Below are 22141 nucleotides of genomic sequence, written 5' to 3' on the forward strand. Positions count from 1 at the left end.
GGACTGAGAGTGGACCTGTCTTAGACTGAAGTCTATTATATGATGAATAATGATCTCTAATGAGGTTCCATTGGCCCAGAACATGGTATAATGTTGTAACTTCCCTTTGGTAAATGGGTTATAGGAAATGTGGCAGAGGACTTTTATAATTTTAAATACTCTTGATTAAGATTTAGGTACTTTTAAAAAGTTTTAGCTATATTAAAAAAAAAAGTGCAACTAAAGATCTGTGTTTGCCTTCCAGCCGCTAGCAAGTCCTGTGCCATTATGTCAACACACATCGTGGCCTGCCTGCTCCTCTACAGACACAGGCAGGTATGTCTGCAGTGTCACCTGGAGTTCAATAGAAAGCACGAAAATGCTTTGTCAGCTCTTCAAATACTTGTCCACCGATAGATTTGGCCCCCTTCCAGCTAGTCCTGTGAGATAAACAGTAAAATAAGCTAAGGACTCTGCCGACAGGAGCTTACACCTGATGGAGGAAGAAATCTACATAAAAAAACCTCAGACTGTTTTATATGACAGTAAGACATTCTTTGAGTAATGCAGTTAATGTAAATAAGGCGTATCTCATCAACATGCGGAAAGTATTCTGATAGTTAATGGTTTCCAAGCTATTTGATTTGTATTTTGGACCTGCGCTCTGCCTTCCCACAATACACTTGTCTAAGCCCTGTGATGGGAAAGACTGTGTCTGTCTGTCTGTCTCTCTCACATTCATGTTCTCAACACCAAACATAGTGCCAGTATGTAGACACCAAATAAATATTTGTCAGATAAATATTTAGAATGAGGGAAGTTCTTGCTAAAAAATAAGTACTTCTCACTTTCAGATGGTGGCTTCTCCCTTTTGTGATCTTACGTGCTCGTATCACGTGTTGTGGCTAGAGTAGTCTCTGGATGTGGAGTACCTTGACATTCCTGGGGGACAGCTTTTTAACCAGTCTTCTGACTTTCTTTACACGGTGTTTTGGCTCTTTTTCTGTGTGTGCCAACAGCGAGCTGCAGGAAAGCCAAGGCAAGAAAAAAAATCCTTGGAACGGTCTCTTCCTCTTTTGGGAAGGAGTTTTTCTGTTCTCAAGAGACCACTTCTGTCTGTTTCTCTAGGGAATTGATCTCTCCACACTGGTGGAGGACTTCTTTGTGATGAAGGAGGAAGTCCTGGCTCGCGATTTTGACCTGGGTTTCTCAGGAAATTCAGAAGATGTAGTCATGCATGCCATACAGCTGCTGGGAAATTGCATCACAATCACACACGCCAGCAGGAATGATGAATTTTTTATTACTCCCAGCACAACTGTCCCATCAGTCTTTGAACTCAACTTCTACAGCAATGGGCTGCTCCACGTCTTTATCATGGAGGCCATCATAGGTATGTCGGACCCCGAAATATTTTCGTGGCAAGTAAAATGGCCAAAAGCACATGGTGGTGTCTACTTCAGTTTGGATGATAGCCCCTTGTTTGAGGGAATGTGTTGCTATAGTTTTAGTTTTCAAACAAAAGTGTCATCTGCTATGTCACTGTTTATCGCTTATTCTTACATTTATTGTTCAACAAGCAGTAACTGGATTACTGTATGCATAGTATTACACGTTTTACTAGGGAGGAGAGGTAAGATGTCTTCCTGTTCATGAGCTGAAAATCTAAGTGAGATGAGACATACACGACAGTGAAGTGAGTGGAGGCAACAGAGGAGACGGAGAGCGGACGGGATGGAAGCTTCTGAGGAAGGTTTGATAGGGTTGGGATCACATGGAATCACAAGAAGAAAATTCTGAAGGGGTTTACTTAAATTTCTCCAGTGAATGCAGATAATTATGTTTGATGTGTTAATAATCTGTTGAGGTGATCCAGCTAATCTGAGCCAGTTGAAGTTGTTCTTGGAGACCCAAGGCTGCCGGCTTCATTGAGCTTTTACTTCTCAGCCTGCAGCCTTTACGCAGTTCTGAAGAAGAGGGGCCCGGGAGCGCCTGTGTCTCCCAGCTTGATCAGCCAGGAACAGCTGGTGCGCAAGGCCGCCAGCCTGTGCTACCTGCTCTCCAACGAAGGCACCATCTCGCTCGTAAGTGACGCCTCTTTAGTGTTGCTTCTTCTCTTTTTCTTGAGCGTCTTTGTGAAATCATAAAATGCTTTCCTTTTAGAGAGCTTTTGGCCCATTATTGAAGCTTTATATCCTGCTCCTGGGTCTCCATGACCACCAGACCATTATGTCATTACTATCTTGGTTTGCTCTTGGGGTCAGGGGTCAGTGCTCCAGCGAACCCTTTGCGTGCTGTGTGGTGTGATAGGACAGATGGCTCAGCGTCCTCTATCACTGCGATCCAGAGGTATTGAGCTCTTACTGTGCTTAAGCCACTGGGTCAGGGCTTTGTAAATAATTAACATGCCCACTCGTGGATGATAGAACCGTAGAAGATAAGAGTCAGAAACAGTCTTAAAACTCATCTGCTCAACCCCTTCTCCTTTACAAATGGGGAAAGCAAGGCCCAGCGGAACTAATGAGCATTTATATTATATTTAAATACTTCTAGACATTTATAATGAGGCATACATATTAAGCAGTAGAGAGATTTTTTCCTCAAAATCATCAACAAATAGAATTTATATTTTAAAGTCTGTTCTTTTCCACTTATATGAATGTGCCCTGGGACATTTATGAGCACAGGTATTGTGAGTACAGCTCTCCTCCACAGCGTTCTTTATATATGTTATGTTTGTGGTCCTGTTGGGGAATCTGTTTTGCATGAATCTTGGGGGCAGGGCGGGAGGGGACAGGGTAGATCAGGCTCTCAAGTTTGACCTTGTCTTTCACTTGGGTCTTCTTTGAGTTATTTGAATACATGTTGTGTTTCCTCATCCACCACCTTTGTGTACAACATTTACTGTAAGATAGCTTTTGCAGAGAAATTGTCTTACAAAGGAAGAAACAGGTGTAGGGTCCTGACAAGCAGCCCTTCTAAGGCCTTGCTCCACTCGGGGAGACACAGCTCAGGAGCCCCCTCTGCAGGTGGTGCTGCATTGGGTGCTCTGCCAGTCAGGTTACAAGGTCTCTTCTTTTGTCCACGACATGCACTCATCAAGAGGGCGGGCGCCGGAACTCTTAGGGCTTGCCCAGTGGAGGGAGGCAGGTGATACTGGGGAAGTATCCAGCAGCTACCTTGTATGCTATTTTCTGTCTTTAAAAAAATAAGTGGAGGACAGTGACATTTACATTGAAATGCCTTTTCTTTTTAGCCCTGCCAGACGTTTTACCAAATTTGCCATGAAACAGTAGGCAGGTTTATCCAGTATGGCATTCTTACAGTGGCGGAGGTAAGAGCACATGCTTGCCTTTGTTTGCCTTTATTTAGTTTCTTGCTCTTCAGTATCTTCCCTACCAGCCACCTGAACCAATAATTCCACTTGATACATAGTCGAGTCCAGATGAGATGAAGAGAAAAATAAGAATGGGGAGAATAAATGTCCTTTGGGACTTCTTAATATTTTGGCTCCTTTTGTGTAATGGGTGTTGTGTAAGACGTATCTTGACTAGATTCCCTGACATCCAGAAGTCTGCCTTCCAAGATCAGCTCTTCTGCATATCTGTGTGCTTGTAGCTTGCACATGTGCATTTTTCTTTTTTGAGATTTTGTTTTAATTTTGGCACCTTTAGTGTAGAGGGTATGGCCTGAGAAAATAGGTACCAATTTAGGAGAGGGAAGGGTATTTTATTTGATCTGTCTGGTAGCTTTCGCCCTCACTCTTTCTTTTTTCCCTCCCCTGCTGTCTTCCGAGTGATCTTGAGTTTGGAGAGGGCAGTGGATTGATGTTGTGAATGGCTAAACAGAGCAGAGTAGGGGAGGGAATGAGAGAGGACTGCTTTGTCTGGGGTCCAGCCGGGCAGGTGTTTGCGTGCCTGTGCATGTTTGTTTACTCTTGGTCATCTCCCTGGCATAGCCAGATGATCAGGAAGATATTAGTCCTGGTGTTGCTGAGCAGCAGTGGGACAAGAAGCTTCCTGAACCTTTGTCTTGGAGAAGTGATGAAGAAGATGAAGACAGCGATTTTGGTGAGGAGCAGCGAGATTGCTACCTGAAGGTACTTGGGTGAGGAGTTCTGGTGGACGTGACAGTAATGAGTTGAGGCTTATGTTGCCACAAGTTGTAAGGTTCTTTTTTTTTTTTTTGCGGTACGCGGGCCTCTCACTGCTGTGGTCTCTCCCGTTGCGGAGCACAGGCTCCGGACACGCAGGCTCAGCGGCCATGGCTCACAGGCCCAGCCACTCTGCGGCATGTGGGATCTTCCTGGACTGGGGCACGAACCCGTGTCCCCTGCATTGGCAGGCGGACTCTCAACTACTGCGCCACCAGGGAAGCCCTATGAGGTTCTTATAAACTGGGACTCTGGTGACTAATTCACGTTCAGAGCACCCACAAACTATCTGGGGTGCTTTCTGCTCAGTTAGGATACTGAAACTGTTTGAATTGAATTAATACCTTAAATTGTTCAGTTTGGGTATAGATAAATGGAAAAAGAGACAAGAGTCTGAAAATTCGGGAAGATGAACATCATAGGTGATACCTTTCATGACCCTCTCATCAGAATGCACAGGTGCACACCTGTTTACCCACACCTGCACTCACTCCTAAAGAGGCAGAGTGGTTTTGTTCAGTCATCACTGAAGCAAGGCAGGACCGTACCAGGTATGGGAGAGAATTAATATTCAGCTGCCACTGGCCTGGGTGCTCTTTTTGAGCCATGCTCAGTCTTGCCATCTCTCCCAAAATTTCCTACATCAAGCTCTTTGCCTTCAATTAAGACAAATCCTATCACAGGAGAAAATTTGATTTTTAAAAGATTGGCCCTGCTTTAGAAAAAGCAATTTTGTCTAATTTGTAAATTTAGAAATTAGTAATAATGACCCTTCTTTTCTGAATACCCTAAGTGGATTACTCTCTTTGCAGCGGGATAATATCCCTAGTTTACACACACACACACACACACACACACACACACACACACACACACACACACAGGAGAGTCCAAATGACTTTTGGAGGCTTTCCATGTTGGGTATTATTAGTTTCGAGATGGGGCAGTGATCTTGCTTCCACACTCCAGAGAGGCTCGTCTGAACGTGCATGTTTTGGGGGAGGGGTGCAATGAGAGCGCCTCCTGCCCAAAGCACCCCGTCATCACCACCACCATTCCCCGCTGTGCCGGACTGTGGGCCCGAAGCCACGTGGGGATGGCAGGCAGTGAGGGATGAGAGGGACTGAGATGATCTCAGGGGTCTCGGCATGTGGCCTTTTTGCACACTTGAGTGACCGTCGAGCCAGGCTTCAAAGTCTGGAGGGTCCGGCCTCGGGAGCAGCTATTTTCAGTGATGACAGTATGGCATAATTTCTCAAGTATGACAATTTCTCCTAGGTAGCTGTTCAACGAGTGCAAACCTCAAGTACTTTGAATGTCAGTGGTTACGATAAAGAACGCACGTCAAAACCAGTAGTCATTCCCAGGGGCGATTCTGCGCACACGGGGCAGTAGGCCGCTTCTGTGTGGAGGCGGTGAGAGGCCGTCTTCTCGAGCCGCTGGTGCTCTGAGGAGGTTCCTGTGTCCCCCAGTGACTGGGTCTCCCGCCCCTCCCCTCCCAGGTGAGCCAGTCCAAGGAGCACCAGCAGTTCATCACCTTCCTGCAGAGGCTCCTTGGGCCTTTGCTGGAGGCCTACAGCTCTGCTGCCATCTTCATTCACAACTTCAGCGGTCCCGTTGCAGAGCCTGAGTATCTGCAGAAGCTGCACAAATACCTGCTAACCAGGACAGAGAGAAGCGTTGCAGTGTACGGTACGTGTGAGCCCATTTTGGCTTCTTTGAAAAGCTACACGTTTTGACTCTAGGAATCTGCTCATTGTAGACAATTGGAAAAGAGAATGCAAAATCATCCTGACCTCTAACTCCGTAGATTGCTACTACTATCTGTTTGGGTGTGTTATATAAATTGAATGATACAGATAGATATTCTTATGTCTGGCTTTTTTCATTTAACTTTGTAAGTGAGATTCATACATGGCGTTGCATGTAGTTGTCTCTTCTTGTTGCTTTGTAGTATTCCACTGTATGAGTATTTAGCACATTTTATTTGTTCACATCCATCACTGATGGATATTTGGGTGTTGCAGTTCAGAGCTGCTCTGAATAGTGCTGCTGTGAACATGTTTGGATGTGCCTTTGGGTGAACACAGGGACTCATTTATGCTGGGCTGTGTAGGAGAATTGCCTAGTCACAGGGTGTGGTGGGTTCAGCTTTAGTGGGCACTGCCGAGCGGTTCTTAAGTGCTGAACCAGTTTGCACGCCTAGTAGCAGTGGGTGTTTCATTTGCCCCCCATACTGGCCGGCACTTGGTACTGTCTGCTATAGAAGAGGTGTGATTGGGGTGGGAGTAGCATTTTATACAGTTACGGTTTAGGACTGAAACTACTTTGAATCAATAATTTTTAGAGCCGTGAGGGATCTAGAGATATCTAGTTATAGTTATTAGAGGTATCTAGAGCTCTCTTTCTATAGATAGATAGATACATAGATGTGTAGATATATCCTTAGATATCTCTCTAGATCGCTATCTAGAGCTAGAATCACCTCACTTTATCGATGAGGACACTATTCCAGATCACATAGCTAGTTAAAGGGCAACCTGGGTTTAGAATTCTTTTTTCCCAACCTCTAGACTTGTGCTCTTTCTGGTCCCACTGGTGTAGTAGTCATGTATGCATCACTGTGAGTTTAAAAGAATTTCTACACACTGTCTTGAGTCTTACAAAATTCCTTCAAGATGGGTGTTTTGGGTGTTTCTCTTTCCCTTTCTCTTCTCTCTGTCCTTCCCTGCCTCCCTCTCTTCTTCCCTCCCTGTTTCTCTCCTTATCCCTCTCTCCTTCTCTTTTTTTCCTTAAAAGATGACAAAGTAGCTTTAAAGGAACGGCAAATCCTTTGAGGCCTCACAGGTTGCCGGTAGCCAAAGGGAGCTTGACCCAGTCCTGGGACTTGCTCTGACCCTCTCCCTCCCTCCCGCGCTCTGACTGTGGGTGTTGGGGTTTACTTTGTTGCTGGGCCTAAACGTTTGACAGGGGCTTTTTCTTTCTTCACAGCTGAGAGTGCCACCTATTGTCTTGTGAAGAATGCTGTGAAAATGTTTAAGGATATTGGGGTGAGTGTCCCTTGCTTATGGTATAAAAGAGTGTGTTCACGTCTGTCTTCTTTCCATTTAGATCTAGTCTATGTGAGGCACCTTTGTGTTGGGCTGAACCCTGGGAGAAGCAGTTTCTGCTGGATTAATCATGCAGGCATTTCTGGGGGTTGGGAGAAGAAGGGGCACGTTGAAGGTGAGGTCCATCAGCACAGATTTATTTGAATGTTTCAGAATTTTCCTGGTTTCCATCTTCATTCCAAACGAAGGTGTCTGTGTTTCAAAATTCTACCACGGTTTTGGTGGGGATGTTAATTATGCCGTATGATTTTCAGTTATTTTCTCTTTTTTTTCTTGGCTGCGCCACGCGGCATGCGGGACCTTAGCTCCCCAACCAGGGATTCGAACCCATGCCCCCTGCGTTGGGAGTGTGGAGTCTTAACCACTGGACCACCAGGGAAGTCCCTTCAGTTATTTTCTTGTGCTTTTACCAATATTTCTAGAAGTATCCTCGTGTATCCCTTATCTTCACATATCATTTGGAACATGAGTTCCATGAAGGTACTAGTGACCTTTGTAAGGGAATATTTGTGACTTTATTCCAACATAAATTTAAAAATATAGTACACTGGTTGAACTCCACCCCCAAAACCCCACACCTGCCCCCATAACCTCCCCACCCCACACTCGCACACGCCTACATGGACGTTTACTTCAAGCCCGCATATGGCTCTGCGTGCCTTACTGCATTTTCTGGTCTAGGACACAGAGCAGGATTGGTGATAGAAATTCCACCCCCCCCTCGCCGACCCTTTTTGGTTTGTCTTTAATTTAATCTAAACTTTCTCTCTAGGTTTTCAAAGAGACCAAACAAAAGAGAGTGTCTGTTTTAGAACTCAGCAGCACTTTTCTACCTCAGTGCAACCGGCAAAAACTCCTAGAATATATTCTGAGTTTTGTGGTGCTGTAGGTAACTCCTGGCACATCTGGCCAGTGACGAGTGTGGGACGAGTCCCTCGTAGGCTCCTGCCTGTGGCTCGAGAGTGGAAGGTGCCATCGTGTGGTCGGGCCTGACCTGTCCTGATGTGACCTCCTGGAAGACAAGTGCCTTCTCCCCTCCACGATCTGTGATCATCGGACTCTGAGATGACACAGCCACCTACAGATCACACTTTGGGGGCCCTCAGCCTCCGTTCACAGTTCATAATCAGTAGATTACAAAATGAAATCGCAAACGATTATTTTGGAGTTTATTAAAGATTTACATTTTAAGTATAACTGTTAAGGACTAATTACTGTGATGGACACAAAAATGTAGTTGATTCTAGAACTGAATCTTGTATAGATAGTATACTTAACGCTGTCAGGTAATTTGTTGGCGTATTTTCTGATTAATCGTTAATGCTTCCTTTAAAAATAATTGCGTCATCCATTCCCTGGAGTTTTTTGGTTGGTTTTTGTTTTTTTTGTTTTATCCTTGTCAATCGTAGCTAAATTTTAAGTGGGAACACTTTTCATCTTAAAGTGCTTTACAAATGAATGGGCTAATGTACATCACACCCAGGTATCACTGTGCTGTCTGTTGCAGTCAGATACAGAAAGTGTTTTAGGAGCTAAGTGAAGACACAGTATTAGTTTAGGTCAGGAATAGAGATAATGTGACCAAACAGCTAACACCAGGAAATAAATTTGGCTGGCGAAATTCAAGATAAACCTGGCCAGAAAACTGACTTTGAAAACGTTTGTTCATGTGAAAAAGTGCCATTGAGTTTTAAATGACCAGCAAGTATTTAGGAACAACTCCTATTTTATGTCTGTATACCTTCCCACCCCTCAGGTAGTACCTGCCTATCACAGGTACAGCTGTTTCTTAGAGAGAGCAACTGTACTAACTTATTAGCTTGGCCTGATAGCCTGTGTTAAAGTGCCCTGGCTTCAGGCTACTGACCCAGTCCTCTCATGCCATTCAGACAGGTCATGCACTACACGTCTTCTGGGTGGCTGGTACCCACTCACGTTGGGCAGAGTACAACCTGGACAGTATATGTGATAGCCCTGCGGACTGGCAAATGGTCGGAGGCGTTTATACGTTTTTTTAGCTTTGAGGAAGAAAAAAACCATGGTTCTTTAAAAATGTGTGTGGGTTATTTTCCTAAACCCCGATGCCACATAGTGGCAAATAATTATGAAAAATTGTTCATAACATGTAGGTGCCTTTTTGTGAGCAGGGATCATAATTGTTAGCTAATTGTGGTAATTATAGTGATTTAAAAATCATGTGATATTAAATGTTTTCTAACAGCTTACTGTTCCTTCTCTTCTCTCCATGGTATTATGGAACAGGAATTTTTCATGATGAGTATTGCAGGTAATCGTTGAATTTAATCGAAAAGTACTGAGAATTAAGTTTGTGCTTTCATCAGCTTGGATTTTAAACACTAATAATATCTCATGAATATTCTGTGTGTGTTGCGAGAAGGAAAGGTACTAATTGGTATTTCACATTGTATGAAGCTTTTGAAACTCAGAGCAATAATGCCATGCTTTTGTGATTTTCTTCCACTCTTCTCAAATTCCGCATTTAAAATATATGTTTTCTTTATAGGCGTTCACGTACTATTAAGCAGTTGTCAGTGTTGCAGCGTCTCTGGTGTGAAGTGGGGTCTTCCCCATGTAGCATTCCTTTTTCCTAAGTAGGGTGGAGCTCTGTGTTTGGGGGAACAGCCAGGGAGGCTTATTTATCCCCTTGTGTGTTCCTTGTCTAGGCGAGCAAATATTTCACTAGTCTCTTTTACTCATCCACTAAATTATAGACCAAGGATTACTCAGACCCTTTAAGTCAAGGTTGGGACTGACCTCCCAGTGGATTCTGCTGCCCCGCCTGTGACTTCTGCTAAGAGCTACTGCTGCACCAGCCTGAGCAGGGAACAATGGCTTCTCTGGCTTTATTTTTCCCTTTCAGTTGGTTTGTTTTCTAGAAATCTACTCAGATGCTTTGGGGAATGCAATATATGATTTGCTAGCTCTCTCGCCACTTAACTCACTGTGAGAATAAATATGCATGCTTTCCGTAATTAACTGGTGCTTTGAAAACCTTTTTTAAGGAAGACAAATCTCAACCAAAGTTCTGCTCATCCAGACAAGCTCACCCTCGAGTTAATTTTAGCACAGCTCATTCTTGAGTGCCTCGTTACTGAACGAACATCCATCATCCCAATAAGGCTTCCAGATAGCACTGTTTGCTCGAAGATTTATTCTTGTTTTCCAAAAGCGAATGGCTTTCATGTAAGATTAAACAAACTAGGTGCTTGTAAATAATTTACTACAGTTTACTCTATTGCATTTCTATAAAACTGAAATGCATGTCCTCCAGGGGAAGACAAGCTGTGACTCAAGTTAAAAAGCAAACAAAAAGACCCAATAATAAGCAATGTGAAAATGCACTCTTTGAAAATGAGAAAATCCTAAGAAATTCAAAAGAGGAGAAGGAATTTTCACTCTCAAAATTTAAAGAAAAACAAAGGGAAAGAACTAGCATGAAGTGTGTAGAACTAGTAACAGTTAGGACTGTGAGTCTTCTCAGATCTGTTCAGATCTATTAAGTCTCACAAAGCCACAAGAGTGAGTGGAGGAAACATCAGGGATTGCAATGAATATAAGACTGTGGAATTTCCAGTCTCAAGGGGAAAAGCATTCCCCAAAGTTCTCCACGTATATGAGTGCTCTGTGAGATGTTCATAGGTGTTTTGTATATAGAAAAAGTGTTGCTGGTAAAATAAATTTGCACACGGACCCTCTTTCCTAGAAACTCACAGTGCACTTTAGTGCAGTAAGGGCTCAGGGCCTGCCAGTACCAAGCCTGTTTAACCCAGCATTTCCCAATCTGTGTGATCCCAGGGCCTTTTCCCCCTTTGGGCCACCTATGGACCTCTCCTTAGGGTCATAGAAAACATTTTGGGAAACACTATGTTAGGTAGTTCTGTAAGGGGTCAAAACAAGAACTGCCATGTGGCACAGAGGCAGAATTTGCATGCATTTTGTATAATCAAATGTTGCATTTAAGGGATGTATATTTCCTCCCCTGGAGACAGTAAGCACAGAAAACTATAGTGTAGGTGGTCAGAGCTCTTTTCTTGGATGAAAGACCAGCCCTTAATGTATCTGGGTTTTTCACTGAAAGTAGCAAAGTTAACACTAGGATTAATTGGGATAAAAAATTAAGATTTTAATTCAAACCTAGAAGAAAATATTGTACAATCGAATGCAGCTTTTTATCCACAGATAGTTCTAGTGTTTAGAAACGAGAGGACTTACCACTGAGGTGTATAAGATTTAATTGGGATGTAAATCTGTCTTTTAAAACACATTTTAGGAACTTGAGACTTAGCATCTGGCATTTCAGTTTAATACAAGCTAATGATTGAATTTGAAAGAGACTTTTGACTTTATTTCTAAACGTCTAACATTCTGAAAAGCCTTGATGGAAGGTGTTAAACTATTTGCCCATTGTACAGAGAAGTGTCAGATTGTTATAAAAAGATTTATTATCAAGTACCATGTGACGCTGTGGGTGAAACTTATTTGGAAACATTGATTGATTTTTATGCTTGTCAGTATATTGTAAGAAGCACAGAAGTGTAGTTTTGTTTTAATAAACCGAAAAGTGAATATATTCTTGATGTCTTGCATTTGTAGTTAAAAGTTCCCTACATAATTCATTGTACAAACGGTTCTTGTTTGACTTCACATAGGCCTTTATTAAAATGCTTATAAGAAATAATCTTACATAAATTTGTGAACCTGCAGTGTGTGATTTTTATTATTGACCCAGAGCTCTTCAAATTTGATCAGGCATTTGGGGATGTAGATATCTACAGCTTGGCTACTGGCCTTCTCAGTAAATATTCACATCACAGATTCTTTGGGTTTCTGTAAATATTCCTTTAAACGTGGTGCTTCTGATATATTTTAATATGTTTAAGTTTATAAAAGCATGAACTGAAGTCTTAGGTTTTTCCCACTAGTTCATGATAGTTGCTCAAAATAGTTTACTTTTTTTGACAAGTAAGACAAGTATTTTACTAGAGCACAGTTTTCTGTGGATGATTTGAAACTGCTCAAATGCAGCCTTCTCTCAAAAGTGTGCCCCCTGGAAAGGGTGTTAAACAGGTGCCTGGTGATGCCATCCATGCCCTTTGGGTGCATGACAGTGCGTGACAGGGCTGTGAACCTGATCAACACCCAGGATCATCCCATGTGTTCTGCTCCAGCTTCTCGATCTGAACTTTGTACTTTAGCGCCTTTGATTTCCTCTGGGATGCTGTTGCCGCGACTGTGCCCTCACCCTTTGGTGTATTCGTTCTTTCCTTTGCATTAGCGACTTTCTTGCTCCTGCATTGTGGACTTAACCTTGCCTTCCGTTCATCAAGGCAAAATTCTAACTTTTACAACCATTCGTTTTTAAGTGGGTATTAATTTTGAAGTCCAGTCTTTTAATGTTTAGTCCTATATTTACGAATTGTAGTCCCAGTTATGCCCCTTTTAAACACCTTACAGTCTGTCTGGTACACACCTAACTAGCAAAATTCCGATGCACAAATAGGCATTTTCTGAATTGTCCACAGCATCTGTGATGTCCGCACAACGGCTACCGCTTAGCCGTCTCTAGATGCCAGCGTAGCTCCTGCATTGTGTGACTTGTCCCACAAAGCTTGGTATCAGGATGCTTCTCAGCCCTCAATCTAGGAAAAGGAGGCCTCATCCAAGTTGTGTTCTGTATGTGGATTTTATTTAGCCTTTCAAATCTGTTGTTATTATTTTTAAGAAAAGGAATATACCAGAGAGAGCATGGGGTTTGAGGAGCAAAAAACTTAGGATTGAGTCTGGCTCTCTTGTGCACATGCTGGAAGACATTGAGCTGGTCACCTCACCCCAGTGAACATACATGGGTGTCCTCTGTGTTGTATGGGGACAACAGTGGATTTCTGAAGATGAAATAAGGTGGAACGAATGCAGAAGTGTTTTGTAAGCTTAAGAGTGTTACAACTGTGTGGTATTTGGTTTTCTCGATTTCCTACTTAGGAAAGAAAATGTAGCTCTGAAAGGGAAATTAGGAGTCACCAGGTATTTGGCACCCAAGTTTTACAGAAGAGGACATCACCGGTGCTCGCACAGTAAGTGATGATAGAATCTAGAACAGAAGCAGCATCGTTGGACCCTCAATCCCACCCCACTTCAATCCCACTTCAGTGACCACCAGCCAAATGGAAGGTGAACAAGAAAGCAAAATGATCAAGTCCCATCCAGTGAAGTAGGGACCATCCTTGTGTTTGGTGTCGACCTTGGCAAGTTATAGGTACATAAGGTTGTGAAACTGGAAGGAAGTTTATTGGCTCCAGCAAAACAATGCGCTTGACATGCTGGTACCTGGGACTTCTTTGTGGGTACAGAGTTGGGCACTGCACTAAGAACTTTCTATGCATCACCTCAGTCCTCCGGGGGTAGGTACAATACTATTAGCCCCATCTTACCATTGATGAAACTGAGGGCTGAAGCAGTTTGCTGAAGGCTTCTGCCAAGGCAGAGTGCAGATTTGCTCTCCATCACGGTGACACACTTTTCTCTGGGTTTGCAAGTTCTGCCCTTGTCCCGGAACAACTGACAGGCACAGAGGAATAAGGCAGAAAGCAGTATGTCTCATCAGGACAGGCGGAAAAGGACGTAAGGATCCTTTCCCTTCACCTAATTTCCTCTTGAAAAATCCACTGTTAAGGGTGTCCCTGTATGATTCAGAGGGCAACCGTGTCACCAAGGTGATGTATCCAGCTCGCAGGATTTCTCAGAAGCCCTCCTACACCGTGCCCTTTGCACAGAGGTAAGCAGAAGGAGAGCTTTTGAGGTTGAAGAATTTGTCGCCACTTACTGTGGATTTGTCATGATGCAGAGCCCAAATTCAGCAATGATTAGCATATGTGTTGGAGGGGATCACGGAGAGGAAGTGACCATCGGTTGACTGGAGAGTTGGACCCGGGCAGCAGGAGACTCCTCACCCCCTCCTCTGTCCTTGGAATGTACGTGCTGCTCACTATTCCCATGCTGACAGCCATTTCAAGCATGCAGCCTTGAGCGAGTAAGGTGTTGCCGAGACCAACTCGACTGAATACGTGATTGAACCCAGTTAAGGCCTCTATGACTTTTAAGATTCTAGCTGATGGGGGCAGAGATCTACCATCTGGCACCGCCCAAGACAATCCTCGCAGGTAAGTTCCCTTATTAAACCTGCCACTACCAATCTGGAACAGTCTGCCTCTTCCTCTGTTCTCTCCTTGCCCTCTGTGAACAGGGGCCAGTTTGCAAACCAACAATGTAATAGTATTTTTATGAACGTGTGTGCCGGGCGCCACGCTGATCATGAGGTAGGGGTTCTAAAGACCCTAAGAGGAAACTGAATGTAAGCTATTTCTCACGGTCATCTTGCTGGCAGGCTGTGGGGCTGTTTTCCAAACTTGATCTTCAACACTGCATTTTACAAGGGCTCATTGGAGGCACTCAGCCTCCCCAGTGGGTCATGTCTGGAAGAGAGAACAAATAACACTGGAACAGAGTCTGGAGGTGGCTTTTACTTGGGAGGGGTTTTGAGCACAAGGCAGGCTTTGGCCGGGCTGGTCTGAAGTCTTCCACTGTGTTCACTGAGTTGGAAAAGTCTCTGCCTCTTGTGCAGTTCCACCCTGGCCTCCCACGCTGCAGGCTGCAGTCCTGGCCTCTCCACTTGGGGTCAGGAGATAGCCCTTCCCTCTCAGGCACTGCATAAATCACTTCTAAATCTGCAATCCTGAGACAGTAATGGTATCAACAGGGCCACAGTTTTATAACGCTTTAAAGACTCTAAACTGCAAGTCTTTTTTTTTTTTTACATCTTTATTGGAGTATAATTGCTTTACAATGGTGTGTTAGTTTCTGCTTTATAACAAAGTGAATCAGTTATACATATACATATGTTCCCATATCTCTTCCCTCTTGCGTCTCCCTCCCTCCCACCCTCCCTATCCCACCCCTCCAGGTGGTCACAAAGGACCGAGCTGATCTCCCTGTGCTATGCGGCTGCTTCCCACTAGCTATCTACCTTACGTTTGGTAGTTTATATATGTCCATGCCACTCTCTCGCTTTCTCACAGCTTACCCTTCCCCCTCCCCATATCCTCAAGTCCATTCTCTAGTAGGTCTGTGTCTTTACTCCTGTCTTACCCCTAGGTTCTTCATGACATTTTTCTTCTTAAATTCCATATATATGTGTTAGCTTACGGTATTTGTCTTTCTCTTTCTGACTTACTTCACTCTGTATGAAAGACTCTAGGTCTATCCACCTCATTACAAAAAGCTTAATTTCGTTTCTTTTTATGGCTGAGTAATATTCCATTGTATATGTGTGCCACATTTTCTTTATCCATTCATCCGATGATGGACACTTAGGTTGCTTCCATGTTCTGGCTATTGTAAATAGAGCTGCAGTGAACATTGTGGTACATGGCTCTTTTTGAATTATGGGTTTCTCAGGGTATATGCCCAGTAGTGGGATTGCTGGGTCATGTGGTAATTCTATTGGTAGTTTTTTAAGGAACCTCCATACTGTTCTCCATAGTGGCTGTATCAATTTACATTCCCACCAACAGTGCAAGAGGGTTCCCTTTCTCCACACCCTCTCCAGCATTTATTGTTTCTAGATTTTTTGATGATGGCCATTCTGATTGGTGTGAGGTGATACCTCATTGCAGTTTTGATTTGCATTTCTCTAATGATCAGTGATGTTGAGCATCCTTTCATGTGTTTGTTGGCATTCTGTATATCTTCTTTGGAGAAATGTCTCTTTAGGTCTTCTGCCCATTTTTGGATTGGGTTGTTTGTTTTTTTGTTATTGAGCTGCATGAGCTGCTTATAAATTTTGGAGATTAATCCTTTGTCAGTTGCTTCATTTGCAAATATTTTCTCCCATTCTGAGGGTTGTCTTTTGGTCTTGTTTATGTTTTCCTTTGCTGTGCAAAAGCTTTTAAGTTTCATTAGGTCCCATTTGTTTATTTTTGGTTTTATTTCCATTTCACTAGGAGGTGGGTCAAAAAGGAACTTGCTGTGATTTATGTCACAGAGTGCTCTGCCTATGTTTTCCTCTAAGAGTTTGATAGTTTCTGGCCTTACATTTAGGTCTTTAATCCATTTTGAGCTTATTTTTGTGTATGGTGTTAGGGAGTGTTCTAATCTCATACTTTTACATGTACCTGTCCAGTTTTCCCAGCACTACTTATTGAAGAGGCTGTCCTTTCTCCACTGTACATTCCTGCCTCGTTTTTTTTTTCTTTACATAAAGTCTGCTTCCATCTCTGGATTGGGAATTTTTACAAAATCTCTTTTGTCGAGGTCTTACAGCCTCATTCACTTTTCCCCATGGATGTTCCCTCCCAATAGTCGACTGAAATAACAACCCACAATACGAGAGCTGTGAGTTTCAGTTTTAGGTGGGGACTTACTGAGGATTATAGCCCAGGAGACAGACTCTCAGATAGCTCTGAGGAACTGCTCCGAAGAGGCGGGGAGAGAGGTCAGCATGGGAGTGATCTTGGAGAAGGGGTAGGTGAGATCACGCAGACACCTCCACAGAAGGTTGTTGCTGGCCACGAGAAACAGGTATCTCAGTTAATGACTTTAGTGCTTGTATGAGAAGATGCAAGACATTGGGTTCATAAAATTTTCTCCTGAAAATATCCAACTCTCTGAAGGCCTGTTCTGCCAGTTTTCCCAGAGCACAGAGTGCCTCATTCCTGATCTCTCCCCAATCTCCTTTCAGGGTATGTTAAAGGTCAGCAACGGCGGCGGCTAATGACTTAATCCTTGTAGAGCCAGATGGCGAATGACGTTCTTTTTGTTGGCACAATGCAGGCATAAAGCAGACACATTAATTTGGAAAGTATGTCTAAGTTGGGTGATAGAACACAGCCATTGTCTTTGATCAGGATGAAACTTAAGTTCATTGGCAACAGCGTGCATTTAGGTCGTTCTTGATGAAAATTCATTGTGCTTCCCTAAGCTGCTGAACCAAGAGGTAGGCTTGCGTGGTGTATCCATGGTTCCTGCTTTAAGTCAATTTAATTAACAGTAGAGTCTTGTCAGTGCCCAGAAAATAACTTTACATAAATAAAGGTAAAATGCAGAGGTTGAAAGAGTAATTGTCCGAAAGGGCGTTTGAGTCTCAGGACACTGTGAGGGGCCAGAAAGTTGCAGACACTGAATATGGGAGTCACTGCGGCAAAGCCCACCGCACAAGCACACAAAGACAGACAGCGCCGAGAATCAGATGAATTCCCAAAAAGCCGTTAGGAAATCAATTTTAAAAATTGCCAAATAATTCTAAAGGATTACATGCTTTGCTATTTAAAGTAACCCCGCTGGCAAGGTCTTTAGTTATAAGAAGTTCGTCAAGTCTGCAAATGAGAGTTAGTAACTGATTATATGACTTTGGGCAAACACTTGATTTCTCCCATTCGTAAGTTAGGGCAAAAAATAACGTCCCCACATCTAGCCCGTCTATCACGGGAGTGTTGGGAAAACCACCTGAGCCAGTGGGTGATGCCTTGAAAGTGTAATTTATTCTCTAAACGTAAAGACTGGCTTCTGTTCTGGTGCTGGGTTTTCCTGAGGCAGAGTTCTTGCAGTGGATCCTGTAAGACCCTACCTATGTGCCCGTGGCCACCACCGGGTCACCCGTGGACATTCCTGCACCTTTGTCTGCCTGGATCTCCCTGCTGAGGGCCGTCCCTGACTTGGGAGTACGTGGAGCCACCAGAGCCTGCTGGAAGTTGCTGGTGAGTCAATACCCCAGCAGTCATGGTCATCCAGCGGGGTTTGGGTTTGTGGAACTAGAAGATAAACAGCCCCTCATTGGAACAGTTCAGAGGGCCCTCAGTGGGGTTAAGCTCCAGTTGGCCATAGCGGTGACCCACTCATTATTCCCTTTTCTCGGGGTGTGATCATTCCTTCTCCCCCTTCCATGTCTCCCTTTGCCTGTCCGTTACTGGTGCTTCCTGACATCAGCTCACTCGTCAAGGACTGGCAGCCGAATCCTGTCTCAGGAGCTGTTTTCAGGGGAACCGAAACGGAGGCAGAGTCCTCACGACTTTTCATTGACTAGACGCTGAGCACAGTGATATCAAGAGCTAGTGTTTCCAAAGTCTGTTAAGTTGGACTCACCCATGCGCTGTCGACACAGGATAAGTAGAGCCAGAGAGAACATGGCATTTCTAATTCCCGGTTTGACGTCCGTGTTTGAAGATGGTGATGAGTGGGTCTGTAAACGCTGTCCTGCCTCCTTTGCTGGTTGCCAGTGAGAAGGATCAACATGGTGGTTAGATTAGAATTCAGGGTGGTAAAGATTCGGGGAGTGTAACCAACACTGACAGAGTCTAGAGGTAGGCAGGGGAGAGGAGGCCATGTGTAAAGCATGTGCTCACCTGGGAGCAGCGCACTGTCTCCTAGGGGACCCAGGACCTTACCCAAGAGAGGTTAGCTAATAATATTGTAGTTGGTCGAGGCAAAGACAGAACTTGCTGGGAGATCTGGGTGGTGACAGGGGTCACATGGCAGAGTCAGTCTTTAATGGGGCCTGGGAAGAAGGGCAAGAACCAGACAGTGGGAACACGAGTCCTTTCAAAACCTCACCTGATAATTAAATTTGAGTAAACTTAATATTAAAGTCCATGTGCAAGACCTGTGTACATAGCCTTAATTCATCCTGCAGACTTGCCTAGTTTGGTAATTTCGAAATGTCAAACAAATGGAGTCAAAGTTCAAGATATCAGATTTCTCTAAAATGGTAGCAAAATTCTAGCTTGTGTTAAAACTATTAGAAGATCTGGCAGCACTGGGTCTGTACTCCACATGGAACAACGGGTTAATAATGAATAGAGGTCATTCCCACGGGGTATGCTTGTTACAGTTCCGCCTCCTGGATTGGCTGCTGCACGGAGGTCAGGGGTCATTGAATCATTGGGCTTGTACAGTTTTATTTTTCCAAAGCAAAGAGCAGAGCCTCTAAATGCGCGTCTTTATTTAAAATGAAAAAAAGAAAGCCCTTTGAGTGTGAGGAGAATAAAGTAATGCGTATTGGGCATAAGCGAATTGCCAGTCGCTGCGCTAACAGCTTTACAGGCACGACTAGCTTCTCCCCATTTTACACGCCCGGAAATGGAGGCGCGGAAGTCTCGGGAAGCGCTTCAGGCATCTTAAGAGAATCTTAAGGGAATCGTGGCCAACCTGCCGCTCAAACCCTTGTTCTTGCTATGGCATCCGGGAGTTTCCTTGACCTTGAGCTTCTTCCTGTTTGGATTTCATGATCTGGGTGTGGTAAGTCCCCGCTGTGACCACATTTGGGGGTGGGTTAGGGATGAGGGTGGTGGGAGGAAAAAGGAGGGTGATGCACTAAGATGTGGGGCTTTATGATTTCCCCGTAATTTAAAGCCCGCCTCCCAGGACCCACACGTTTGCCTTGGGAGTTAAACGTGCCCAATCCAGGACAAAGAGGCCGCAGCTGTTTGAGGAGGGGGATAGAGGGCTGGCGTGGAACGTGATGCGCGGGCCAATCGCAGGGGTGGGGCTTCTCGGGGGGGGGGGTGAAAAGAAGGCCATGACCGCGAAGTCACGGGCGAGTCCGTTTTCACGGCTTTCTTGGGGGTACAGAGCTCCGACCCGCCAACCAACTGGAGTTCTGAACAGGTAGGATCCCCGCGCAGTAGTCTGGGGGCTTCCGGGTTATCTCTGTGATGTGCCTGCGGTCGAAGCGTTTATAACTTTGGGATTCTGTGCCCAGAATCTGGCGAAGGCTCCCTGGGTTCGGATCCCAGTTCCGCGCTCACCAGCCCCGCGACCTGGCGCCTGTTTCTTGATTAACCGTCTCCACTTAACTGGGTTTACGAGGGAGTAATGAATATTCACGAAGCATTTAATACCAAGCCTGGCACACACATAGTAAATGCTTTATAAATGTTAACCCTGTTAAAGGCCTCCCCTTTTCTGATGACTCAGAAAATTTTTCCTGGGAGCCTCTGCTTTCTCTACCTCCACCTGCCCTCTCGCTCCCTCAGCCAGCGTTCGCAGAATATTCGGGTAGACGCTGTGCAAGCCACCCGTGGTCCTGACCCTAGTGCTCTGTGCTTCCCCAGCCTCCAGCCTTCCTGAGGTCGGGAAGTTTCAGAGGCGACTTTGCTTGAATCTGGGACGCAGGGATGCAGGGTGTGGCCGCGCCACGCATTCCAGTTCCGTCCACGAGGTGGCGCTGGAACTTCATCTTGGGCTCCTAACCCGGGGCTGAAAGAAGGACGCCGCCGTCCAGACCCTGGGACTGGACTGTGTGCTTCCTGGGGGGTGGGCTTTCGGTGCTCCTTAGCAGTGGGGCTTCTCACCGATTGCCGCAAATGAGACTCCGGGATGGATCCTGCAAGTGGAGGAAAGGGACAGGAAGAGACAGGAACGGAGACGGATGGGGTATAAGGGGCAGCAGCGGGCGTGGTTCCTGCAGCCCCTGCTCTCCGTCTATGGCCTTGTCTCTGCCAGTTGCTCTGTGCTAGTCCAGGCTCTGGTCACTTTGTCACTCTCTCCGGTCCCCTGCCCACCTCTGCCTTGCAGTTCATCTTCCATGCGCCTTTCTGCTCCTCTTTTAATACCCCCGGAGCTCTCCAAGACCACCTCTCCTTTCTTTACCCTCACTCTTCACTACAGTCAAACCCAACCCGTCCTTACCCTCCTCCACGCCTTTGCTTCTGAGTTTCTTTGTCACCACCTCTGCGTGTTCAAGTCTTATTTTTCCCCCTTGGGTCACCTGGAAGTGATTGTTCCTTCTTCTGAACCCTCGATGCATCTCTCCTATGGCGCTGGACCCTTTCATTCATTCATTCATTCCAGTCCTCATGGAGCACCTGCTGTATGCAGCAAGGTACTGGGGATGCAGTGGTGAACAATACTGACATCTCCGCCCGCATGGAGCTCACATTCTCCTTGGAGAGAAAGGTCTAAAAGGAGTAAACAGAGGTGTAAATAAAATGCAGATTGTAATGAGCGCAGTGAATGAAACCATTGGGGTGCTGTGGGAGAGTGTAATTGTGGGGTGTGGGCTCGGGGAGTCTCCTCTGAGCAAGTTGACATTTAAGCTGAGAGCCTTAAGGCTGAGAAAGAGCTGGTTTTGCAAAGGGGGCTTAGGGGTGGGTCGTTTCCTCAGAGGGAACAGCATAAGCAGAGCCCTACTGGACCACAGAGCAGCTGGGAGAGGCTGGGCAGCCCCTGAGCCACGAGGCTGCCAGAGCAGGGAAGCCACTGGAGGGGAACTTCAAGGTTCAAGCCCTTTAAAGAGTATTGTGGCTGCTCTGTGTACATGACCTGGGGAAAGGGGAGGAAATGAAACCACAGGTGCAGTGAGAGAGGATGGCGTCTGGGACTGGTGGATTTGGGGACGCTCTGGAGATTGATGGGCAGGTGTGCCCTGTCACAAAGGCATGGGACCTAGGGTCAAGTTGAATACCAGCTCTGGTGGCTGGGGCTGGGGCGGGGGTGGGGGTGTGTGCGGGGGTGGTCACTGCCTCCCAAGACCTGTGAGGGAGGGGCTCCGAGCACGTGCAGTCTGGGCAGCAGAGTGACTTGACTGAGCAGCCAGCTGTAGGGAGGTGCAGGGGACCACTACGCGGCAGGGACAGTGGATCTGACATTTGATGAATGGACTCAAAACTCCCTGAGGGCAGGAAGTGCGCTTGATTAATTGTTGCCACCATGAGAAGCATTTCCTGGGCGGCCTTCCTTTGGTAGAACAAGCATAAAGATTTGATACTGTTGGAGACGCTGGTGTTAAGGGGACTGAAGCAGGGCCCCGTTTGCTGCCTGCCACCCACTGTCTTGGGAGCACTGAGGATGCCTGGTGTGGCTACAGAGTGACGGGGCCAGGGCGGGCTTT

General features: G+C 45.3%; 1 protein-coding gene across 1 annotated transcript in view; it reads left to right on the forward strand.

Annotated features, from left to right (window-relative positions):
• The window catches only part of GPAM (glycerol-3-phosphate acyltransferase, mitochondrial), a 69573-nt gene extending 57740 nt beyond the window's left edge, over positions 1-11833 (forward strand). Inside the window, exons 14-21 of the mRNA XM_065893792.1 lie at positions 245-315; positions 1108-1372; positions 1927-2063; positions 3236-3313; positions 3938-4078; positions 5635-5824; positions 7124-7182; positions 8015-11833. Of these exons, the coding sequence (XP_065749864.1) occupies positions 245-315; positions 1108-1372; positions 1927-2063; positions 3236-3313; positions 3938-4078; positions 5635-5824; positions 7124-7182; positions 8015-8131 (1058 nt within the window). The 3' untranslated portion in view covers positions 8132-11833. The remainder of the gene's footprint in view (positions 1-244; positions 316-1107; positions 1373-1926; positions 2064-3235; positions 3314-3937; positions 4079-5634; positions 5825-7123; positions 7183-8014) is intronic.
• Positions 11834-22141: the final 10308 nt, after the last annotated feature.

Source organism: Phocoena phocoena, chromosome 16, assembly GCF_963924675.1.
Source record: "Phocoena phocoena chromosome 16, mPhoPho1.1, whole genome shotgun sequence".
In the NCBI taxonomy this organism is placed as follows: Eukaryota; Metazoa; Chordata; class Mammalia; order Artiodactyla; family Phocoenidae; genus Phocoena; species Phocoena phocoena.